Source organism: Botrytis sinoallii (assembly GCF_014898435.1).
Source record: "Botrytis sinoallii strain Bc 23 chromosome Unknown BSIN_007, whole genome shotgun sequence".
Classification (NCBI taxonomy): domain Eukaryota; kingdom Fungi; phylum Ascomycota; class Leotiomycetes; order Helotiales; family Sclerotiniaceae; genus Botrytis; species Botrytis sinoallii.
Genome location: NW_024066034.1, coordinates 1,441,064 through 1,465,859, shown reverse-complemented (window position 1 = coordinate 1,465,859; position 24,796 = coordinate 1,441,064). Strand labels below are relative to the sequence as shown.

Sequence of the window (24,796 nt, the reverse complement as noted above, 5' to 3'; positions counted from 1 at the left end):
TGGTACTTATTAGGTGCTGAGCGGTGGTGAATCAGGCTAAGGGTGGCCTTGTAAATAGAAGTGGTGAAACTGGCAGTGCTGTGTACATGAAAAATAAGTTAATCAAGACACTATAATCGTGAATAGACACAAAAGAATTCAGAATTTCTTCAGAAGATTTAAGCGCAATCAAAGCTTCAGACATCCATCATTGGAGGACCAAATTTAAACTACAAGGAGTGGTGAAGACCCTTCCCAGCCTGAAGATCGATCATGTTTTGAGCCGCAAAACATCGCGCTCAAGGTATGCAATAGCACGCAATATACGATATAAAGAGTGTTCAAATTACACGAAGCTCAATTTGTACAGAGAATCCCTAAATAAGCAGGAGAACTCGGGAATAGCTGAGCCGGTAAATCGTACGACAACAAACAAAAATCTTTTTGATGCAAGCTAGTATGATCGACGACAAAACTAATGATAGGGCTGTGGAACAATCTTTTAGGACGAGAACAATTATCGGTTGTAATTACCCATTATCGAGAAGATTTACACCAATTGATGATGTTGTGGTATGGATAAAAACGGAGAACGAACCGAGAAAGGAATGACCGAATTATCAGGCCAATTGTGCAGCAGTCAGCTTCGCCAAGAGCTTTTAGAAGTTCATCCGGATGAGAATTCCCCCGCAAAATGACTTCGGCTGAAAAGTGTTCCGGAAGACATGCAACAAAAAGTATTTGAAAAAAAAAAAACGAAGCTCGAACCGATGATCATGAAGCCAGTTGTCAAGTAAGTTGATTCCTGTACTAAGTTTGCGCTTGCAAGACGTGGCAAAGGAGTATGAGGTATACAAAAACCAAGTAGTACCTAAAGCGAGTGGTTGACTATTGATTTCTGGTTCGCTTCCTCAAGATGCAAGATATCGATATGCAACCGAAAAGCTTTGATGAATCGGTAGATGTATGAATAGCCATATTGCAGAATTCTTTCAATCACCCCGTACCTCGATTGTACCAGTTTTGGGGACTGCCGCAAGATCTCTCGTAGCCATTGATATATACCCCGCCGCCAGCAACTGTGTCCGGATAGTTCTGTGTGAGATATAGTGCGACGTTTCTACCCAATGGCATATCTGCTATATCTGCTTCAACGTTTTTGGCGTGATTATCGATGAGATCTGTGGGATCTGCGAAAAGAGTGGCAATGGCGGCGTTGCTGAACGGAACACACAAAGCATTGAACCGCCCGCGGGAAGAAATTTCGGGTATAAGGATATGACAAGCAGGGAGGTTCGCAGAGCTGGATACGATATCTCATCGATGTGAGGAAGAGAATGCTCGATGGGGAAGCGATCGTGTTCGAGAACCTAGAGGATTAACGGATACAAGATGAAGGGGACAAAACTCATAGTAGCAATCAGGTTTGAGAGAACCAATAGGGAGGATTACAAGCCCCCCCGTTACCATTCCAGGATACACCGCTATTGATAGGTACATACCTATTCATATACATTTGACACAGGATTTTGAGGTAAAAGCATAACAAGCAATATTATAATATTGAGCCGCAATACCCGATTAATGCCGTTGACCTCAGGCGGACCGTGCCGAGAAGGCTCAATCGAATTCCTTGCCTCTGGTGGAACTCGCAGAACTTGTAGAAGTGACAAGATTTTATTAACATAGGGGATAAACTGTTTGCAAAACTGGGCGCAATTCTTCGATGTTATAGATTCCTTGATGATGTCGTTTCCAGGTCGTTCCATGGTCACTGCAATGTCCCTAGCGTCATGGTAATTTCGATACCCCCGCCTACCTTGGCAGAAAGCTTGATTCCTCGTGCCCCCTTGAACCTCCGAAACTTCAAATCGCAGTTCACGAGATTGAAGAATTCTTATGATGTAGTACTGTGCGAAGATTTTAGACTCATCTAGCACGGCTACCTTTCAATATAACATGTAGATTAAGTTTGAAGACTTTAATATGTCCACAGAACTTTTTGCCTTACGGAATTGTTTTCAAGAAATCATGGAGAACAAATTTGCTAAGAATGAGATGTTTCGTTATTGGGATAGTTCTCAACAGATGTACTTGTCATTGTGGGATCTAGAGGATCTGCACTCATTATATCTCATGCTCTCATGCAGAGTTCAATCATCTGCTTCGGGTGTACTTTGAATCTCACAGACACCAATGCAGATAGCCTTCTGCAATGGAAGTTACGAAGACATGGTCGGCGTTTGGCGTGCTTGCCTATTTCTGTCTACATGGCTCGCTCCTTCCTCAGTTCTGGAAATTGCCCTTTATCTCTCATTATCTCGCTCTTGAGTGGGGATGGTCAGATTTGGTCAAGCTAGTCAAGTTTGCTCCCCGCATTACCTCTCTTTCATCTTTTCAAGGAATAATTCACGCTTACTTCTGCGATGTTATGATCGGGAGAAGAGTCTGAACCCTAAATCTCTCTACTTGAATCCATTGTATATTCGTTCACTCATACATGGTTGACTTCATTTCATGCCATCATATATTTTCTTTCGCCGCTCTAGATAAATATTGGTATGCGGATAACGAAGGTAAATCGCACAACCCATATAACTTCTACGACAAAACTTGGGTAAAATCGTAACGAGAAGAGCCTTTGGTCGAGGGAAAGAACTCCAAGGGGTCAGAGAGCTCGTATTGTTCGGAAGAAAAGGACCTCGATGCCAATATATCGTTTCGCCATTTAAACAGAGGAGAAGAATATTCTTTCGATTCTCGTCGCATATCACAAGTCTTTTAGTATTTCCAGTGCAAACAGATCTCTGAAGAAACCCCATCAACATGAGATTTTCTTCTTCTTACATAACCGTGCTTCTTACGGTGATCTTTAGTGATACTCTAGTTCAAGGCCTTTCATCTACGGACGAATATAGAGATGCAGATCTGCAGCAAACAGGATATTTGTAGGTATTTCTTTTTCCGTACACAAGAGCAAGATTCTAAATGACAATCAGGACTGATCATAACATGGATCCGGGAATTATTGACAGCTCATCATTTGGCCAGCTGTGGAAAGTCGCTTTCAATTACCAAGAACAGGTTAGTAATGCCATTATTGTTTCATCCAGATCTCAAAATTGAAGGTTAAGGGTTTCTACAATATACACACGGACAAATCAACCATCAAAGTCTTCAAGCGTTGATTTTTTGCATGCTTTGGACTACTACGTTTGTGGTATGAAAAAGCCTTCTCCGGGCATAGGTAAAAGTGCATGAACAACTGCTGACGAATACAGTTCTATGCTAAACCTCTAACATATACGCCACTTACAGGCGGCCCTCAGTTGCTATTTCTTGCATCCAACCAAAACTACATCAGAACCCTTAATGCCGAGACAGGAGTTCTCATAAATTCAAGACAGGTTCACACTCCTTTCTTACAATCTGATATAGGATGTACAGGTAAGTCTGAATGTAAAAGAATGATTGGATTTTAATGAATTGACATGTTGCAAGATATTCCCAATTACATTGGTATCATAGGTAAATAAGAGTTACGTCCTTACCTCATTCCACCACTTATCAAATTACAGGCACACCAACTATCGACCCCGCCACTGATATAGCATATTTCTTTTCCAAAACTTATATACCAAACTATAGAGTTCCAGGAAAGTAAGTATAAACGGTTTACCAATTCCATCATTTTTATTGTGTAATTTCGTTCCCCAATTTCAAGCTCTATTTTTGTGGATCATTCTATGTGTTATTTTTCCTCCTCCGCAGAATATTGATTCCTCATTCTTCTCATTCGGTTTCAGACAATTTCTTTGATGAACAATACTGACTATACGATCTTGCAGTACTGGAACGGCAAATGGTGTTTATTACTTTCATGCAGTCAACATCAGTACTTTACTTGATGTAGATTCTTACCCAATACTCATTGACGGCGCAATTGCAGATAATGCCCCTCAAAAACATTTTATAGGAGGAGTTATTCTACAACGCCCTTCATTGACACAAGTTGGAAGTGTGGTATATGGCTCCTTTGGGGGTCATTGTGATCTGTTCAATTACACTGGTCTTGTTATGGGCATCGACGTTAACAAAGCCAAGATTATCACAAATTGGGCGGTAGAAAGTGGACCACTAGTTCCGCAAACAAACATTTTGCTTGATGGAGGTGGAGGCGGAGAAGGTGGTATATGGATGAGTGGAATGGGATTGGCAACTGATGGAGCTAGAATTTTCCTTGTATCTGGTAATGGTGGTGTAAGTGTGCCATGCTCCCCAGAAGTTGTTCAATGGCAGATGATAACTGACGTTCTTCTCTAGGCTCATCAAACCAAGAGACACCAGCTTCAGGTTCGAGTGGTTGCCAAACACTAGGAGAAGCAACCATAAATCTAGCCTTGGATAGCACTGGTGTAATATCTGTATCGGATTACTTCCAACCTTATGACTATCAGAACATGGATGCTGGAGATCAAGATTTTGGTAGCGGAGGCATTGTTCTAGTTGATCCGACAGTATTCAAAGGTACAGGTGTAGACAAAATGGCCGTTACAGCTGGTAAAAATGGGAAAATTTATAGCTTGAATGCGAATAACCTTGGCGGATATAAGCTAGGACCCGGACAAACGGATAATATCTTGCAAACAATCGTCACGAGTGCTGCAGTATTTGGTGCATGCGGCTCTTATCCCCTTGAGGGCGGTTTCATCTATTGTACTCCAGTCGGCTTGGCAACATCAGTCTATCAGTTCACATTCACATCTAGTGGTCTTCCCCAATTTTCCAAAGTTGGTCAAAACGAATGAGGTCTCTGCAGGCCGTGTTGGAGTTGGAATACCAACTGTCACTAGCTTCAATAATCAAATCGGTACAGCAATTCTGTGGATGACAGACCCTGATGCTGGTCTCCGTGCATGGTATGCTGTACCCCAGAATGGTGTTTTACAAAAAATCAAGCTACCTCAAATAGGAGGCGCAAACAAATTCCAGCGTCCAGCTTTCGGAAATGGTCGAGTATATACAACAGACTCAAACGGCGTTCTTTACTGTCTCGGAGCACCTGTCAATCTTCCTCGTGAGTCAATTTTTTTCTTGAATTACTATTCTGTCTAGAGGTTCTATATGGGACAGTATTGTTTGCTAATCTATTGTTCAGTAAGCTGTACTTCTCCAATTGATTTTGGCATCGTTGCGCTTGGAGATAAGTCTGTCCAGACCGTTAGTTGTACAACCAATATTGCGATTACTTCAATAAACGGCGCAACTGTTGGAAATGGGTATTTCTCCATTGATAATTCAACATTGCCAACAGGTCCCTTGAAAAAGGGGGCCACATTCACATTTCCTGTCACCTGGGACTTATCAAATGTTCAAATTGGAGCAACGCCGAATACGTCTTTTGGAAGTGTATCCCCTGGAATAAAAAGCACACCATTGACAATCTTAACGACAAATGCTGTCCCTGGCTTTGCTACCCTCTATCCAATAAGTTTGACTGGTACAGAAGTATCCTCAAAGCCCTTTCTAGCTATTGCTCCAACTACCGTGGATTATGGCGGAATTATCATTACAAGTGAAAGCGACATAAATTCCCAATCAGCTATCTTTACGATATCAAATAAAGGGTTGATGGTCATGACAATCATGGGGTATGCATATACTGCGGATGACCTAGATGATAGTCCGATATTCATCAACAGTACTGTGATAAATGGAACATGGGATTTGGGGTTTGGTTACTTCAGTGCAGTAGATCTTCCGGAAATTGGAAGTCAGATCGCCCCTAGCTCACAGATATCTATACAATCTTCCTTTGAACCAAACAACGGGACCGGATCATATAATTCTTATTGGCAAGTCTGGTCCGATGGAGGTACAGTCAACATTATCCTTGAGGGTATTGCCTCAACTGCTCCAACAACAAATTTTTCGATAAGCAATGGCGAAGGTGGATGGCTTCCTCAAGCCAACCTTCTTATGGACTTTGGCAGAGTAGCACCTGGAAGCTCATCTTCCCAGCAGATACGAATTTGTAATGTTGGCGGCTCCTCATTGGAGATCAGTAAGAGCAAGCCACCAAATGGCGTCTTTCACATTAGTGACCCGACGGAATTGCACGAATCACAACAGATAGCTGTCAATGATTGTGCATATGGAACCGTTATTTTCTCAGCAAATGTGGAACAATACAATAAGCCAGACCTTGTAATCAACAATACTTGGACTTTGAATACAGATGATGTCAATTGGGGAGTTCACATTGTTGAAATCACTGGGACTGTCATCTCGAAGAAGGTTGGTCCAGTAAATTCTACTACTGGTCAAACAATCTATAACTATCTCGGATGCTTTCAAGAATCTAATATTGGACCGCGTCTATTACCCAATCAAGGGTATACACCTAACATCACTGCAAACAGCAATAATATGTGCCAAGAAGCATGTTATGGACTCGCACAATACAGCTTTGCTGGTACAGAATATACTAGCCAATGTTGGTGCGGCAAGTAAGTTTCAAGAACTCACTAATTCCTTTAGTCTACCTAAATTTGCTACTCGATTGTACCCTTTATCCTTGTGTTTCTTCTATGCAATCTTTCTGTTTCTTCATGTAGCATCCACGTTCGTTTTCTTCATTTGCTTCATTTTCCTTTGGAATCTCTCCTTGATTCAATCCTATGGTCGATGATCTTTGTGTTCTGACAAATCTTTTCAAATACTATCTGCGGGTTCTAAGTAGCACCTGGGCATTGGTCGATTGATCCCCGAGGATCGAGATTGGGCTTAGCGTATCCATAAGCGAGAACGCTAGACCCAGTTCTGGCCTTTGATGGGACTACGTACGGGAAATCCCCTCAGATCAAATACTGGAGGATATCCCAAAGCCCTTCAATATTCAAATTGTTCTTGTATGCAATGCTAACTCCTCGATCTTGTAGTACTCCACCACCATTAGCCTCACAGGATCCGACTAATGCATTGTGCAATTTTGCTTGCCCGGGTGACCCGACCGATGGATGTGGGGGAACTGGCTATGTTTCCGTTTTCTATAACCCTACAGAATATGTGGCTGGATCTGATCCAGCATTGTATGGACCCAAGACAGTCAATAGTGTCGGTAATTACAATTATTTGGGATGTTATAGTGAAGCCTCAACTGGTCGTGCTTTGGGTGGTTTAAGCCCTCAAGCACCATCTACAAGATTTACAATCGAATTATGTGCAACCGCTTGCAAGGGGTTCACATACTTTGGTATGGAATATGCTAACGAATGCTATTGTGGGAAGTGAGTATTTCCTCGTTTGACTCCAAAATTCTACCTCGCAATGCTAACTCCGCGAACTTATAGTGCATTAGGTGTCGGCTCGGTCAATCAGACTAGTGGTACTCCAAGCATTAATGGATGTTCCATGCTTTGTAAGGGTAATACCAAAGAATATTGCGGTGGGCCAGGAAAACTTGATGTATATATGCTGAACACAGTAACTTCTTCGTCGCCATCTATGATCTCGACTATTACAACTACATCTACTACCAGCTCAAGTGGTGCTTCTTCGACTTCTACGACGCAGAATACTACATCGAATTCCACATCGATTTTGTCGTCCTCAACATCTCCAACAACGTCTATACCCTCAACAATATCCAAAACTTCAACAACTTTGGCAATTCCTACGCCCACAGGCCCCATCACGGTAACGAATGTCACAGGCTATAACTATCTAGGATGCTACAGTGAAGCGACCACAGGTCGTGCCCTCTCTGGTCTACGGCCTGCGCCTCCTATCGGAGGATTCACAATAGAATCCTGTCAATCAAGCTGCTCGGCCTTTGAGTATTTCGGAATGGAGTATTCTAATGAGTTAGCCTGCTCTGACCTCCATTCCCTGCATTATCCTCGCTAATTTTCTTTAGATGCTATTGTGGTGTAACCATAAATGCCGGCTCAGTTCTTCAAGAAAGCACCATCCCAAGTGTTAATGGATGTAATATGTTGTGCGCTGGAGATTCTGGAGAATACTGTGGAGGTTACGTGTCCATTTTTTCCCATCCAATTACCTTCCTACAGAGATATACCTACTAATACATAACAAAAGGTGGTTCCAGACTCAACATGTACCAATTTAATGGCACTATCTCAGCAACATCAGGACCAATCACAGTCATGAATTTAACGGGCTGGAATTATTTAGGATGCTATAATGAATCTACAAGGGGTCGTGCTTTGAGTGGTTTAGAAAATCCAATTCCGGGGATGAATAACAGTGTGGAGGCTTGTTCTATGGTCTGTGATGGGTGGACTTACTTTGGTGTTGAGTATGGTGAGTATATCTTATCTAATCTTGGTTACAGTACAGGAAAAGATGGTTCTTGTGGAAAAGTGATAATACGACTGGGGTGAAATTAGTGCTAATGCCGACTGGGAACTTTAGGAGATGAATGCTACTGCGGATCAAACATAAATGCAGGTGCAACACTTCAATCAGGCTTATTACCGAGTACAACAGGATGCAATATGGTCTGTGCTAGCAATGGGACGGAATTATGTGGAGGGAGTTTGAGGTTGAATTTATATCAGGTCGGGTGAGGGGTGAAGTTACGATGAGAGAAGAGCGTTAGAGGTATATTCGTTTATAGCTTGGCATCTAGCTGAGCGCTTTTGCTTTTAATCTTACGCTTCCGTTTATGACAAAAGATTGATACCAGAGTGAGGATATGAGAGATGGTGGGAATGGAAGGAAGTGGAAAGACGGGACATCGTTTGCTTTTAGACAGTATTTTATCGTTGCGGTGGCTTTAAGTAATTTTCTCAGCAAAATGAGCGACATTTTTCGAAGTTAGAAAGGATATATTGGAAGCTCTAGTGTGAATAAATGAGGGGGCTGCGTGATGGGTGATTGCAGTGATAACAGTGCTGTGTGTACGAGTTCGATGACGAAGAAAAGGGAACGTTTTCCCACTCGAGAACTTTTAAGCTAGGTATGTGTGTGGAGATGAGATGGGTTTTAATCTGATGTATGATGAATAGGAAACAAGAGACATGGTAGTATACATTGGGGACGTAACGATGCAAAAGTAAGGCAGGGAGGGATGATACAAAATATCGGTAGTACCGGGGAATTTCTATTTATTTCCTCATTGCTTTAAATGAGATGACAGCTTTCGGAGCTTCATAATTTGCATGGAGTTTCATCTGAATATTCAATGTTTGGGTCTTGTAATATTCCGTATTCTCTCAGAGGTTTAGATGGTGAGTTGTGGGTATGTAGCTTGGATGATAGCATTTTTTGGGTCATCATGATCCAGAGAATAAGGGAACAGTAGATATAGTTATATTTGTATAAAGTCTGGAGATTTGATTGAGGTCAGCACCAGAATATAACATTGGTAAAGAAGATCTGAAGTAAGATGGGAATCAAAAAGCATGCTTCAGTGATTGTGCGGTCACCCAGTCATTAGAACACAAGGCTGTGAGAAATTAAGTTGTCCATCACTGAAGTCAAAACTCACTTTAGAATGAATCTTTCGACGAATCAAAAAATTCTGCCTGATCTTAGCGCCAATCTCACTTTTGGACCAGCTAGCACACTTTATTGTTTTTTTCCCACTTTCAATTTTCAACTTCTTCCATCCTTCAACCTTCGACCACGACGACGACAACAACAAGCCCTACAAACACCGTCGCCGCCAGCAATTCAAACCTCCAAATACCTTGACTCTTTGATTCCTTATACCAAAGCATCTTTCTCAATCAAAAATTCTCTTTCCAAGGTAAACACACCAAAATTCTTTTTTTCAGAAGTGTAACTGACCTTTCCAGCTTATCGGTCTTGAACCTTTCGATCTACTGCTTATCTAAAGATGGACCAGCCTTACTCGAATCTCGAGACAGGCAGTTCTGGAACCATGGCATCCTCAGCGGGTGCAAGAAGCATTGAAGCTGATCTCAAGAAGAAGAATAAGGAGAAGAAGAAGAAATTTCTGGCAGATGCTCTCTTATCCCTTGATCAAGCAATATCTAGCAACAAGATGGCAGGTGCCCCCCCCACCCAACAATACTTATCAAAGTCTCAAAAAGATGGCTCCTTATCTGGGACTTCCGGATGCAAATGCGGTGACGAAATTCCTAGAATCTCAAGAATTCCGCCCTTACTTCAATGAGCTTTATCAATCTGTTATCTACCCGCGCACTCTGAAAGCACCTAATACCAAAGGTCCCTCTCTTTTACAAATCCAAAAAACAATCATGTACGGAGAGTCATACGCTCGTCGCAAGTACTCTCATAGGACTTTGAATAAGACCGGCTGGAAAGAAGATGATCATTACGCTTTCTGCTTATATTCTCTATGTACTGAAAACACACTCTCTCGGGACGGGTTATTTCGCAAACATCAAATGAGCACGATCGAGAAGGAAGCGAGGATGTGGATGTGCATGGTTCGCGCTACCTCAGATGCGAATCGTCTTATCAAAAAAAACTAAAGCTCAGAAGCGAAAGAATTTGAGTATTGATGAGGACTCTAGCGTGGGAGGACTCCTGGATCAGCCTTCAGCGAGCATGTTTGGAGATAAGTCTGGAAATAGGGTACCAGATATCAACTCGACTCCTTATAACCCTATGGTGGCAAAGTTAATATCTATATACGAATAAAATGTCAGTATAAATTCCTATATAATTATTTGATATATACATTATTGAATTCAAACTTTTTTCATCCCTAACAAAATATATTCTTTATTATCGACAAATATTTCCAGTTCAAAATGATAACCGTTTATTATTGACATTTTAATAATAGAAAAAAAGAAAATAAAGGCTTTCCAGCTGAAGGATCTTTATGATTTTTAAAACGAGTAGATGAAAGGGTATGTGTGTAGGAGCTAGGAGGAGGTCAAAGAGATAAAGAGGAGTTAGGAGGAGAAGGGGAGCGAGTAGGAGAGTGAATATAGATATTAGAGAGTGGGAAAAGGTATTAGTCGAAAGTCTAAAGGGGAGAGGGTTTCATATCTTGTTATTCATTTTCAATTTATTCTTCAAATAGAAGCTTTACTACTATATCATATAGTATAAAATGTAATACTATTTAAACAAAATACAAATCAATTTTAATCTATATAGTTATAATTGATAATCGATTATTAATCAATTTTAATACAAGTAAGCTTTTTTACTTACAAATAGTTTTAAACTAAAACTTTCGAAAATCAAGAAATTTCGAAAAATCGAAAATTTCCGAAAATTTCTCTAAGTTCCTTTAAAGTAAAATTTTCTAATCATATATATATATATAAAAATTAATCACATTAATATTATATAACTTATTTTTTCAATACAATATTAAAGATTAAATCTTTTATTATACTTGATGAAATAATGCTTTCGTCAACCACGGATTCTGCCACCACAGGGTAAATCACGGAAGCAACATCAGTTCTCATCCCCTCAATCATCACTCATGGATAAATCCAATCATCCCATGAGAAGTCTGGATCAAGCTGCACGAGAGGCAGCTGAACATATCAACGACCCCTTCCTCGAACGCTCTCTTCGCCCAGAAGACCTGTCACGGCAGGATTCTTCATGAGTATCAATTGGATCGACTGGATCAAGCGCTATCACTACGGCTATCGATAGCGAAATTACTGGATAAAATAAGGAATTGAAGTTTGCAGGCTGCTGTTATCTTATACTGAAAGGAGTGGGTGGCTAGAGATGCTGGATCGGTGTGGAAGGAGGAATGAGAGAGATAGTAGCTGGATCAAGAATGAGAGAAGTTGGAACTGGATCGAGAATGTGAGAGGTGGTAGCTGGATCAAGAGCTGTATAATAAATTGAAATCAGAAGATACCTCTTTATTTTCTGAAAAATGTGAGAATGAAATCCATCAAGAGTATATTCCTCAGAGCTTACTTGTGATTGTCATATCTTGTATGCGTGTCCTGTAGGTGAAAGGCTTGTTAATATTCGGTTGTTTTGCTTTGGGTATGGAAAACGGGAGAGAAAGTTGGAGTTAGAGATGGGAGATGAACTCATATTATTTTAAGAATATGCATATAGTAATGTAAGATGTAATTTGTGGACATTGGTATAAGGTTGGTATACAAAATAGAGAGTAGCATGGAGCGAGCAAGCATGGCTTGGGGGAGGAAAGACATGATATAATACAGAGATGATGTTGGAAGGAAGGATTTAGAAAAAATGAGGCTTCGAATGGATGTTTGTTCAGAGAGAAGATGCCATGATATGATAAAGAAATGATAAAAGCGTTCTTGCGATGGTATCAGTTGATGTAGCCTTAATCGCGGGAGTGTGAATGTCAGAATTTTCGAGGCAACGACAGGACGAACTAATGCCCTCATCGTATATCTCCATCTAGTGACAATAGAATCCGACTGCTTCTGTTTCAAACAAGCAATTTCTTTTCACGAATTTGTGTAACAGAAAGACTGACGGGAAGCGGCAGCATTGTCAAAAAATGAGGATTTGAATTCGCGTGGTTCAGTCAACTCTGTTAATCTCACATCACGAAAGAAGTAAATTCTATTCGGCAACCCACTTACCTAAGGCTAATTTGAACGAGGCTTGAAAATCATTTGGGGAAGTCACGAATTAGTATTCTATTCGGGGAATCCGGAAAAGGAGACGAAGTCTTTAACGAAGTGGGATTATTTTGATATGAGGTGTGAGAATAGAACAAACCTTAAGTAAATATTTCGCATACCAGGTGCAGAAGTAATAAGAAATGAGTGAGATATATCAAATCCTGTGTTGAGTGAAGTTCGAGCGGGGTCAGCACGGACCTCAATGTGACTGTGAACTTCAACATCATTCATGTTCATCATCATCCGATTGCACTCGTCTCATTATGTTTTGCACTCATATCATCTCGTTCTGTGAACTCATTGTGAATATATTTCCGTTATCATCTCCTTGAATCGGAAAAGTTCTTCGGGCTGTTGATCCAAAGACACTTGAGCACAATGAGGCCGCTTTTGACTTCGTCTCGAGATTCTCCATGGGTTCTTGGAGCACCAGAGGGATGATATTGATGGAGTGGAGTGAAGTGATGGGTGTATCTGTTCTATCATCATGATACGCCGCAGCTCTTGAGATGTTCTTGCTTCAAAGAAACCGAATTTACCATGGTGAGAGTGCAGTCATATGAGCGTCTCCATGCTTTTACTTTTTCAATTGAAGAGCTGAAAGTTCTCATGTGTGCTAACAGCTACATCTCGCTCAACAAGCAAAAGAATCTCTAGATTGCGTGGATAATCTGCATTGAAGTAGGAGTCTATTTTGTTTCTTTTTGATTAGCCCATTAGCAACGTCGCTAATATTGTCTACGTACAGTTTCTGTCGTTGCTGTGAACAAGGTTAGAAAGCTACATCAAGTAGACTGCCAACGCCAGAACCAAGTGTAGCCCGGAAGAAGCGGGTGAAAGACTTACGGAGCTAAATCCAACTCACCTTTCTTTACAGATTCACTAATCCTCGTTTAATATACCAACCCAATAAGGTTGCACCATTCCCCGCCGTCAACAATATTCTCATCTCCAAACTTTTGTGACCAACAACAAAACAAGACAACAACAACAACAACACAGATTCTAACCTTAAGTTTCTATTCCTATACACAAATCTTTTCTCTCCTATCAATTGAATAACCGATCACTATAGACTGAGAACTGCTTTCAACGGAACTCAATTTGCGTCTATAAAGCAGAACAAGTTTCTCCTTCGAGCCATCTTTATTGCATCCATTCCTCAGGACTTAGTTTTACTCTTACAAGAAACAGAATCCCCTCGATCCTCACTTTGGAAATCGAAAAGGACTTCCTCAAAAACATAATCTTCATCACGACATCACCAAGATTCAAATCTCTCAGTTCATCAAAATTGGCATCGAAGAGCATCGAAATCTCCGCATGTGGGCGAGCGCCTTCCAGAGACGAGATACAAGTAAAGATACTACATAGGTCCTCAAATTACCCAAGTATCTGAGAACTACGAGTAAAGGATTGACACTTCCCGCGGACGATTTGTATCGTCTTCATCAGATGGCGCGTGCTCTTGATGAAGGCGGGGAATTGACCGCAGAACTCCTATCAAACCAACCTACAAACGCTACCAATTTCGCACCCAGTGAGAGTCTTCTCAAGAACCATTCCCGGTCAATAAAAGTTGAGAATGACACCACAGATGTCAATATCAAGCTAGAGCCGAGGTCCCCTCACCAAGAGTAGCCTCTGTCAATCCTCAGGTTCCAAGGAAGTCTCTATTTTCAGGAATGTCTCATTCCCTGGGTGCTCTGAGCCCAAGTAATGTTCTGAGCACTCCGGGTCATAGTGATGTTGATACAGTTCACAAAAAATCCTCATCTCCGGGAGATAAAAAGATAACCCCTCGGAGTGCAGTTGTAAGAACAGGCCGGGAGTATTTTGCTCGTCAAGCTGAAAAGAAGGCCAAGAAGCTCGCGGCGAAAAGCTTGAATGCCACAATAGATGGACGTGTAAAAAAAGCTACCAGCCAAAAGACCAGAAAGAAGCGTCGATCTGGCGAAGCCAGTTCGGCAAAGTTGAAGAGGAGATTTACAGCTGCAGACCCATTTAATCTGGATCTTGGAACGGAAGCTCCGATAATTCAAGCACGCACACAACGGGAGCAATTTGACAAACTTCTTGCGGCCTACCCCGAGTACAAGGACAAAAATAAACGTGGAATAAGTAAGAATGCATTGATAAAGGCGGGTCAAAGCTTTGGCTACGGAAAAGTACATGCTCTAGATGCAAGATGGAAACTTCAGGGAATGGACTCTAGTAAGAAAGCCACCAAATGCATGAACACTTCCACTGACAGGTAGTACAGCATTACATCACCATCAGTTGATTGGAGCATCTCGGATGCTCGAACGAGAGTGTTCCGAAGAAGGCACACAAGGAGGCATTTTGGCAGATTGTATGGGACTGGGGAAAACCATTCAATGCATAGCGGTAAGCTCATCTATCTCAAACATTAATTCAAATACTGAATAAATAGGTCATGGTCGGAAACCCTCCAGACCCCAATGAGATCGTGACCGAGGAGCGGACAACTCTGATTGTAGTTCCCAGCGGACTCGTATGTACAAATCCGGCAAAATGCAAAATAAAAACCCAAACTAATGAATTGCAGCTTCTTCAGTGGTTTGATGAGCTCAAAAAACATGCTGGAAGTACGATCAAGAATATAGATATCTACAACCGTTCTGATAGACGAGGCGCCACACAATACACATTGTCAAATGTGGTACTTACCACGTATGACGAGCTTATGACAAATTTACCGTGGTTGAAAGAAACTGCTAGTAAGAGCAGACGGACAAAGAGAAGTAAAGGTAAAAAGAGAAACGCAGCAGATGAAGAAGCTCCGCCCATAGAGACTCTTCCCCATGATAAGTTGGGCACCGCAGGCGTCTTATATGACATCAATTGGTACCGAGTAAGTTTTGGGTTTATTCGAAAGATAAACAAATATTCTAATACATATTTTTAGGTAATTATCGACGAAGGAGTAAGTAATTCTCCATTCGGTACAACCAATTCTTAAGCGGCGTACTCACGTAAAATAGCATGGTATTAGAAATCATGATTCTAAAGCAAGTCACGCTGTAAATGCCTTGAAAAGTAGATACAGATGGATCCTGACTGGTGTAGGTTATCTCATACATAACCCTCATCTGAGAAACGCTGACATTTTTTAGACACCATTTCAGAATCGTCTGCAAGGTAATGTGCCCGATTGACCCTCACACTGCAATCACTAATGCTTATCCCACCAGATTTCTACAGCTATTTTCGCTTTTTGAAGGACCCAGAAACTACCACAATGTCACAGTCAGTTGTGCATAGATAGCTCTTGTCATTCCCAATATTAATATTCTCTTAGATTTTCAGCCGACTTCTGCAATTCCAAAGATGTTAGTCATTACACCTTGTTAATGAATCCTTGGTATTAACAATTATTTAGGAAGAATGCATCCGTCGTATGGAGACAAAATTGAGCAAATTAATGATCCGGTGAGTACATGAATCTCAAATTTTGCCATGGAAGATAGACGAAATCATATGCTAATATATACTAGGAGGACAATGGAAGATAGGGTTCTTGGTAACACGTTGCTACAACTGCCTAAAGCTCACCATAAAGCCATCGGGGTCAAGTTTAATGCCGCGGAGGAAATTTTATACTGAGCGGTAGAAGAAAAATTTCAGGAACTGAGAGACCAAGACCAAGACCTCGAAGATGATGACCCACGAAAACCAATGTCGTATAAATTTGCCCAAATTTCTTTTCTGAGACAGTAAGTCTTCTGGTATCTGCTCGCATAATCCCACTAACTAACATTCAGACTGGTGTCTCATCCAGCATTGGTTGAGCGAAAGATTATGGTCTGATTGCTTCTCAGTAATTTTATGCCTTAAACTTACAGGCGATAGGTACTTTTTGATAACCATGAACTGGAAGAGATTAGAGATAAGGTTCAAGTGCTGGATCCCGTGTTATATCGACGTAAGAGACCAACGCACAATTCACACAAACTGCATACTGATTGAAACTGTAGGCATCTGCTCTTGGATTAGAGGGGAGAAAGCAAAGGTAGCTGCCGAGTATAAGCTTTCGTTGGATCAGCACACAAAGACATGTGAATTATGCAATGAAGATGCAGAAGATCTAAAAGAGATTCCCAGATGTAAACACTTGTTTTGCGACTTTTGCTTAGGTGAAAATTCGGATATTGAACTTGCAGAAGATGGAACAGAGGCAAGTTCTAACATTGGCGAATCATGATCATATCTCTGACACTGTTTTAGTTGCTTAAATGCAGAGCTTGCAATGAGCCGTATAATCCTTCTGAATTAGAGAGGGTACAAGAGCAGCAAGAAAGTATCCAAATGGGGATTAAGAAAAAAGGGATGAAGGGAAAGGATTTCCGCAAGTACATTCCAAGCACACCTAAGTCTATATGGCTGGATCAGTACGACAGAGGAATGATTGATCTGAGGCCAGGCTCGAAATTAGAAGCTGTAATTGGGCAGGTTCGAGAGTGGTTGGCCGAATCACCAAAGGAAAAAATCATCATCTATACGCAGTGGAAGATGGTGAGTACCATCATCGGTCGTATGCTCGAGAAAGAGAATTTTAATTTCCTCTATTATTCGGTAAGCTCGAAAGTTCCTACAGTTGAATATGCGTTTACTAAATACTATTATCAAGGGCGACATGACTCAAAAAACACGATCTGAAGTTATTCGATTATTTAAGTTGAATCCCAAGGTCAAAATTCTCGTTTCTGGCCTCAAGTGTGGAGGAGTAGGTTTAAATTTGCCCTTCGCAAATAAGGTCATATCAGTGTATGTAATCTGTCTTCTCTAATCTTGGACCAGTATACTAATGCTATAGTGAACTGTGGTGGAATCCCTTTGCGTATGTGAGAAGGACTAAGACGCGTGATCACGGCTAAATTGAATATAGTGAAAAGCAAGCTTTCGGTCGTGTTCACCGGATTGGCCAAGAGTTAGAAACAATATTCGCGAGGGTTGTTGTGGAAAACACGATAGAAGATAGACTTGCTGATTGTAAGTTGCTCGTTCAGCCCTCCCAAGTTGAAATTGCTAACAAGTCTGAACAGTGCAACTTAAGAAGCTTCGCATCAATAGTATCGCTATGCAGGAAAAGCTAACTAAGGAAGAGGAGGCCAGTTTGCTGGAGCGTGCTGGATCTGAAAAGTCACTTGACCTTGATGCAGCGGACTGTAATGAGCATTTAATCAACGCCCTTGCAGGAACAGATCCTCGCCTTAACTCGAATACTGATACGCTATCAGAATCCGTCCAACGATTGTTTGGCAGAACCCCTGGAGATTCCCCTGAAGATAATATCATGGAAGATACCGATGATAAGATAGACGAAGAAGAAAATTTTTACGAGTCCGACTCCGACAGCGACGATTCCATGTCGGACGCTTCATATGCTGAGTCTATGCAGGCTAAAGTAGAGACAGAGGAAGAAGGCGGTGAATAGGAGCTCTTACGCATTTCATGTGACGATAGACCTCGCCGCTGTCTGGCTAGTCATGATCTATCAGCTCTACAAAGACACTCAGTACAGCCATCTTCCCTGGTGTACATTATTAAAATACCCCAGAGAGTTCCACTGGATTTCTCGACAAGCAAATGACATGACTCGATCCCCCAACAAACACCAATTCCAAATCATTCTTGCAGAATCTCACCGAGTCCTCAATTCCGTTCTCAGCAGTTTTTCTCATCAGCATTTCCGTCAACTATAACGAAGAATTTTAAAATTCGCATCTAGTTGGCATTTATCGACACATTCGCTGCAGAGATTTTCAGTCCATCTGGGAGAACTATCAAAAACAATTGCAAATTCAATATCTTCAAAAGCTCCCCACCAAAAGTTTTATCCCCTGCTTTCATCAATATTCACCTCGCGTCACCAAGTTCCAAGATTCACCTCCACCGCATTATCAACTCGACATTTCCGCTGTAAATAGCAGCAGTCTTCAGTCCTTGCTGAAGATGGCTGCTATAATCAACGACATTCATCGACCTTTGCTCGAAATCCTTGCTGTCATCCCCGACATCTGATATTCCGCATCTAGAATATCTCCTGTTTTTAACGACACACGGCAACTTCTCAGCTGGGACGAAATGCATGGATGGAAATCTGAAATCCCCCTTTCCCATAAAAATCACAAATAGCACCAGTTCATTAGCACGACCCCAGTTATCTTTTCTCATAGCAAATCTTATCATGATCAATTTTCATTTTATTTCTTCTTGAGATGGAAATAGGCACGCAAGCGAAAAATAGTTAGTTTCATACATATCTTACCATTCTCGGGATATGAAGAGGAAATAATCATCTCTTTTCAAATAATAATGCGATTTATACTGCGTGATATATATGAATCCGATAGTGAAGTGAAAAGGTTCTGCGATTTCGTTAACGTATGAGATCTTCCCAATACTATCCCGGGTATCTCCTTCAGAAACTAGAAATGAGTGGTATCTTCTTCCGGGCTAACAATGATGCCTTCTGATCCCTAGATTGGGATGTGTCCAAGCTTGACTATATATACTCGGCTATGTAATACCCCAGCCAAGATCTGTAGTGTGATACATATATCTGTTATCTTTGCCCCCCATCTTCCTATTTCCATCCACTTCTACTCTCCATGATCTTCCCCTGGCTTACCACCCCGCCTACGCGTTCCTCAATCCTATCCCTCCTCCTATTTGCCCCCTTTCGTCTCCGGGATTCCCTCATCACCCCTCCATATCCATATCCATATCCACAGCCACAAATAACCCCCACCCCTATTCCCTCACCTCAAACCCTCAAACCCTCAAACCCGCCTCTCATCCCACTACCTACTCTAGATAGGTACCTATTAGAACAACCCAGTCTCTTCAACCACCATCACAACAACAACAATCCACCCTCAAAATCCACAAGAGACGAAAGAATCAAAGAGAGAGCGGAAGAAAGTAACAAACGCGAGTTTGGTACTTACTCACTCCCCTAAATCATGACCAACAATATCTATCCAACACCCTTACCCTTCCAGCTCTTTCTCTGTCACACCCTTCTCCCAGATCTTCTTTTTTATCCTGTAATAAAATTCCCCAAAACATCCCACTCAAACAGGTAGGTACCCCATCATCTCCCCACCAATCTACTCCAGAAACCCAACACAACACATCTCAACACCCGAAACACAACGTATCAAAACAAGGCAAGTCAAAAACACCACAGAAAAAGCAGACCGAACAAATTCGACAGGAAAGGTGCACGAAATCAAAATGGTATCATTACTGCTTTAATAAATTTCCCTTTAAGCACCCACGGTACCACCCACATATCCACCAATCCATCCCCCTCCCTCCATTTCATTCCCTTTCATTCCCTTCCATTCCCTTTGCTTTATCATCCAATTCCCTCCTCGGAAAAAAAAAAGTAAATCCCCTATCTCAAAAGAAACAAATGTAACTCAATGTAAAGGAAAAGAAATGTACTTGATATCCATTCACTCCCATCCCATGCCATCTCAACCTAGCAGATCCTATCCCATTCCAACATATCTCGCACCCCCGAACAAAATCTCTGACTTTATCTGCATAAATACACACCAAATAAGAAAACCAAACGAAAGTCTTTTTTCACATTTCCTATTTCGTACTTGCCATTCAAATCAAATCAGATACACCACCACCCCACCCGCATACATGCCATATTCAGCACCACAAATATTCATGGTGGGGTTTCGAACCCCGTCTCGAAACGAAAGTAAAATTTCAAGACCAGATCTTCCCAACTTCCTCGTGATTGATCTTTAGATTCGGCTTCAAGGGGAAAACTGATTTGAATCCGTTAATTGATCGTATTAAGTAAATTATTGAAGCATCATCTTCAAGTTCAGTGAGTAGGTCGTTAATGGTCGATCATGAGTAGGCTTTTTATCCACTCATCCCCAAAATTTCATCCAAATCCACTGCTGACCGTGAAAATTTGTTTTGCGGATGAAATTTTCATCTATCTCTCCCCAACATACCCTTCATTAACCTCTGCCTCATCTCCTCGCCCCCATCAAAACCACCTGCACCACCACCCGCCCCGTAACTTCCACTTCCGGCTCTATTATTCCTTAATAAATCATTCGCACCTCCATCAAATGCATTGCCCAAGCCAGAGCTCGTACCATAAATGCTGTTGGTATTTGCATTGCTTCTCGAGCTACCACCACCTAAACTATTCATATTCGTTTGACCGTAAGCAGATGCGGATGTGTGGCCCAAAGTAGGAAGATCGAGGGTTGGAAGATCAATGTAAGAAGGATCTGCGTATTGATTATAAGATTGTTGATGAGTTGTTGGGGTAGTACGAGTATAGGATGAGGTTTGATTCAAAGCGGAAGGTTTATAATCAGGCTGAGAGTATGATGGAGTTGCAGTAGCAAGAGAAGTTGTGCGAGGGTTATAAGATGCTTCGGGTTGCGAATAAGTTGGTGAAGGATTGGCGAGGGAAGATGAAGTTCGGTATGATGTATCAGGTTGAGAGAAAGAAGGCGATGATTGAGCTATGGTGTGAGGACTAGCGGTCCGGTAAGAATTTTCGGCATGTGCAAATTGTGGTGAGGCTTGGGTCATGGTACCAGCTCGGTAGCTGTTACCCATCTGAGGTGATGGCTGATGAGCGCCATATCGTTGGTTTGCTTGCGGATTTGAGGAATATTGTGAGACATAATTGGTACCAGTATGATTCGGGAAATAACTATTCGAAGCATTTCTCGGAACATTTTGTGTCATCTTTTGAGTCTGATCATCGCGTGGGTGGCCTTGCTGTGACGTCTGATGTTGAATTTGAACTTGCTGAGGCTGTTGAGAAGTTTGCTGAGTCATTTGTTGTGGCGTTGATTGTGGAATCGATGAAGATTTTTGATGTTGACGTCCTTGAGGTGTGATTGTTGAAGTTGTAGGAGTGATACTGCGTCCATTTTGTTGTCCGAGATCTTGTTGAAATCGAGCATAATGAGCTTCCAATCCATCAGCAGGTCGAGTTACAGGTGTATTTTGTTGCGTCTGTTGAATACTTTGTACTGAAGTAGCGGGGGAATCTGGAATAGAACTTGGTGGGATAGGAGGTGTAGCATTACTAACAACCGAAGAACCGGGTTTTTTGCCAGTGGGAGGACCATTGGTTCCAGGAACCTTTGGCTTTCGCTGCCGTTTAGGAGGTGGTGGAACAAGAGTTTCAACCATTGGAGGTACGGATTCCCATTGCACAGTGGAGGTATCTTTTTGCACAACGGGAATTTCAGCAGGCGCGGGTAGAGGACTGATGTTCTTAGAAGTATGGCTAGTTTGCGATTGCGATCCTGACATATTTTGAGATGCAGTCATTGGTGCAGTTTTAGGCTTATTGGGACCACGCTTTCGTTTTGTACCGCCAGCTGTGGGAGTACCATTGTTTACGGGTGTTCCTTGGGTCGAATTGAAACCAGTGGGGCCTTCTGCAGGTGTTTGAAATGCTTCGATAACGGCACGTTCCTCGGGGCTATATTGATCTGGTGGGAGAATTGAAGAAGTATGATTATGGTTATTGTTTGAGTCTGGGTTCCAATGTTCTGCCGAGTATGTGAGTTGTGGCTGGCCACCCTTATTGTTTGCGTCTGTCACAGGGACAATTGGTGATTCCTTCGTAGAAACGGGTTTATCAGCTACCATCTTTGCAACTGCTGCGGGTTGATGCTGGACGTTTTGTTCCGATGGCGCTGGATCTGCTATAGTAGTATCGACATTATTCAATCCACCAGTACTCTCAGTCCCCGCTGATACTTCCTTTCCCTTGTTTCTTGATCCTTTGGGTCTACCCCTTCTTCGCTTGCTTGTAGATTCGGTATCAGGAGCATGATTCTCGATTTGTCCTTTGAGGGGAGTGGCTGGCCGATCAGACTCTGCCTGAATCGGTCGACTAAAGTTTGGACTAGCCATTGCTGCTGATGGAAGTGGTGCCGCTGCTACTGTTACTGGTATTGGTGGAGCTGCCATCGGGGGCGCAGTATTAACTAAAGCTACGGATTGAGGTAATCCCCAAGTTGGAGCTTGAACAGCAGGACCATATCCAAAACCGTTTGCGGGACCAGGCGCTTCGGACGTGCCATTCTCTGGACCTTTCGAGTCTCTCGGTGGTCTTCCACGACCCCTCTTTCCCTTGACAGAAGGTGGTTCTTGTGGCCTTGGTATTGGTGGTGGTTCAGGGTTGGCTGAAAGATCGGGAAATATTTCTGCCAGCCATCCTATAAATAATGCTCCCGTCTCTCTTGTATTCGCACTCTCAGGAAAGATGCCATCTTCCGGTGGTGGTGCACCAGGTATACCTCCAAAATATGCCACTGCTTTACAAACCTGATCGACAACAGTAACTGGATTGATGCTTCTTAATAATGTCAACAATCGCGCTTGTTCGTATTTAGTCTCATCCGGAGTTAGTGGCCTCGCACGTTGTTTGTGATCATCTCGTGAAGCAAACGGCGACGCGCGATTCCCACCTTCATTTTTTGCCGCCTCGAGTCCCCTCTTTTTCGGAGGAGCATATTTTTCGTTGGCAGCAGCTTTCGCTCGTGATGCGGTATTCTCGCTCGTCCTTCTCGCTGCAGCATCACGTTCAGCTGAAGCATCTTTCCCTGGTGCCTCTTTCTTTCCTGGCGTGCTAGCTCCCATATGCATCACACCAAAATTGCCCTTTTTATTATCCGTCTTGCCTTTTAACTTGGATGGTACGGGATTTCGAACTCTGCCATCTTTATTGGGACCTAGAACTCCATCGGTAGCCTGGTTCGAATTCAATTCTACCAACTCCAATGGCAACGCGCCGAAACCGCCTCTCGGCGAGGAAGATGATTGATCTTTCTGTATTGTTTTGCCAGGTGCACCTGTAGGTGTAATATCCGTGGTATTCTGACCCGACGCAGGGCGCGATGATTGTGCCATCGAATTCTTCGTGGTGGATGTGATGTCGAGAGCGAATTTACTAACTTGATTCGCGTTGGGTGATTGTAATTTAGAATGGAGCTCGGTCGCATTAACGATATCGGTGTCAACAAATCGATTGATGTGAAAGTGACTAAAATTACCTTTGCCTGCTACAACTGAAGATAAACTAGATGACACTGTTGACATGATCGAGATTGAATGTAAGATGTTGTCGCCATCCTAATTTCTATTTTGTTGTACAAGGGAATTAGGTAGTTTTAGGGTAAGAGCTACTTTGGTTTAGGTTAATTGTTAACCACGGGATCGCGTTTAACTGAATAAGCTATGGCCCCCAAAAATGGTAAGGGAGGGCGAGGCAGTGTTTACTGGCCGTACGTATAGGAGGGAGAGGATAGAATAGACCTTGGTATGATAACAGGTAGAAAGTTGATTGAGATGGAAAAGAGTGAATGATGTATATATGTCATGTAGTATTTACCCCAGAATTCAGAGAATTCAGACAACTCAATGATTTATCGTGGAGGGAGAGACGAATAGCACGAGTATATCTTCAAGTTGTATAGTCAAAATAGATACCATTCAAGAAGTTATTATAGCCTTTAATTTTGATTGATATCTTTTTTATTACTAGATGTCTATTTTACTATCTATTGTCATATAGATATAATATAGATAAACCGGTATATTCATTCCTTATGAAATATACTTATTACCTACCTGTGACCTGACTCCAACCTGATACATACCTAGTATCTTGTTATCTACCTGCCACTGAATTTACCCTGTTTCTATCTTTCAGCCTTCTATCTATATAATTAACATATATAGGTAGGTATATATACAACCTATTATATCCTTACCTCGATCTCTTCCAAGGTTCCTATCTCCTCCGCCTACTAATTATTGTATATTTATATACAACCCATGATACTATACCCCCATCTCTCCCTCTTCCTTCAGCCTCCCACCTAGATCACTGTTCTATATATTACACACAACCTATAATATCATCATTATCACATCCACCTCTCTCTTCCACCCATCCCTCCACCTACCAACCCTTCACCAAATCATCATTATATATTGACCATCACTCCCTAAGCATATATCGTTGATCCCCAAACATTCTATTTTCATTTTTATACCAAGATGTATCAATTTGTTAAAACAAGAGTCTGTCTATCTATCTATCTACTAGTCAAGACTACCTAGCACTTACCACCATATTCCCTCTTCCCACATCACTACAATACCTA

General features: G+C 41.9%; 3 protein-coding genes across 3 annotated transcripts; 2 read left to right on the top strand and 1 right to left on the bottom strand.

Annotated features, from left to right (window-relative positions):
• Positions 1-2,805: 2,805 nt before the first annotated feature.
• EAF02_004850 (uncharacterized protein) lies at positions 2,806-8,686 on the top strand (the record flags this gene model as incomplete). Its single annotated transcript, XM_038900898.1, has 14 exons — positions 2,806-2,927; positions 2,979-3,063; positions 3,261-3,426; positions 3,481-3,507; positions 3,558-3,639; positions 3,828-4,237; positions 4,303-4,721; positions 4,771-5,056; positions 5,138-6,488; positions 6,921-7,268; positions 7,332-7,844; positions 7,898-8,010; positions 8,080-8,304; positions 8,416-8,686. The coding sequence occupies 14 exons, from the start codon at positions 2,806-2,808 to the stop codon at positions 8,568-8,570; spliced, it is 4,302 nt and encodes a 1,433-aa protein (XP_038759410.1). The 3' UTR covers positions 8,571-8,686.
• A 5,586-nt stretch (positions 8,687-14,272) lies between these two features.
• EAF02_004849 (uncharacterized protein) lies at positions 14,273-18,045 on the top strand (the record flags this gene model as incomplete). The annotated part of the gene is made up of 20 exons (XM_038900897.1): positions 14,273-14,801; positions 14,851-14,975; positions 15,022-15,102; positions 15,157-15,462; positions 15,517-15,534; positions 15,593-15,673; positions 15,725-15,749; positions 15,803-15,857; positions 15,910-15,940; positions 15,991-16,040; positions 16,106-16,131; positions 16,225-16,324; positions 16,373-16,412; positions 16,461-16,533; positions 16,586-16,785; positions 16,836-17,183; positions 17,239-17,375; positions 17,425-17,448; positions 17,497-17,600; positions 17,654-18,045. 20 exons carry the CDS (start codon positions 14,273-14,275, stop codon positions 18,043-18,045), a joined length of 2,745 nt encoding a protein of 914 aa, XP_038759409.1.
• A 2,531-nt stretch (positions 18,046-20,576) lies between these two features.
• EAF02_004848 (uncharacterized protein) lies at positions 20,577-23,726 on the bottom strand (the record flags this gene model as incomplete). Its single annotated transcript, XM_038900896.1, has 1 exon — positions 20,577-23,726. The coding sequence occupies one exon, from the start codon at positions 23,724-23,726 to the stop codon at positions 20,577-20,579; it is 3,150 nt and encodes a 1,049-aa protein (XP_038759408.1).
• Between the last annotated feature and the right edge of the window lie 1,070 nt (positions 23,727-24,796).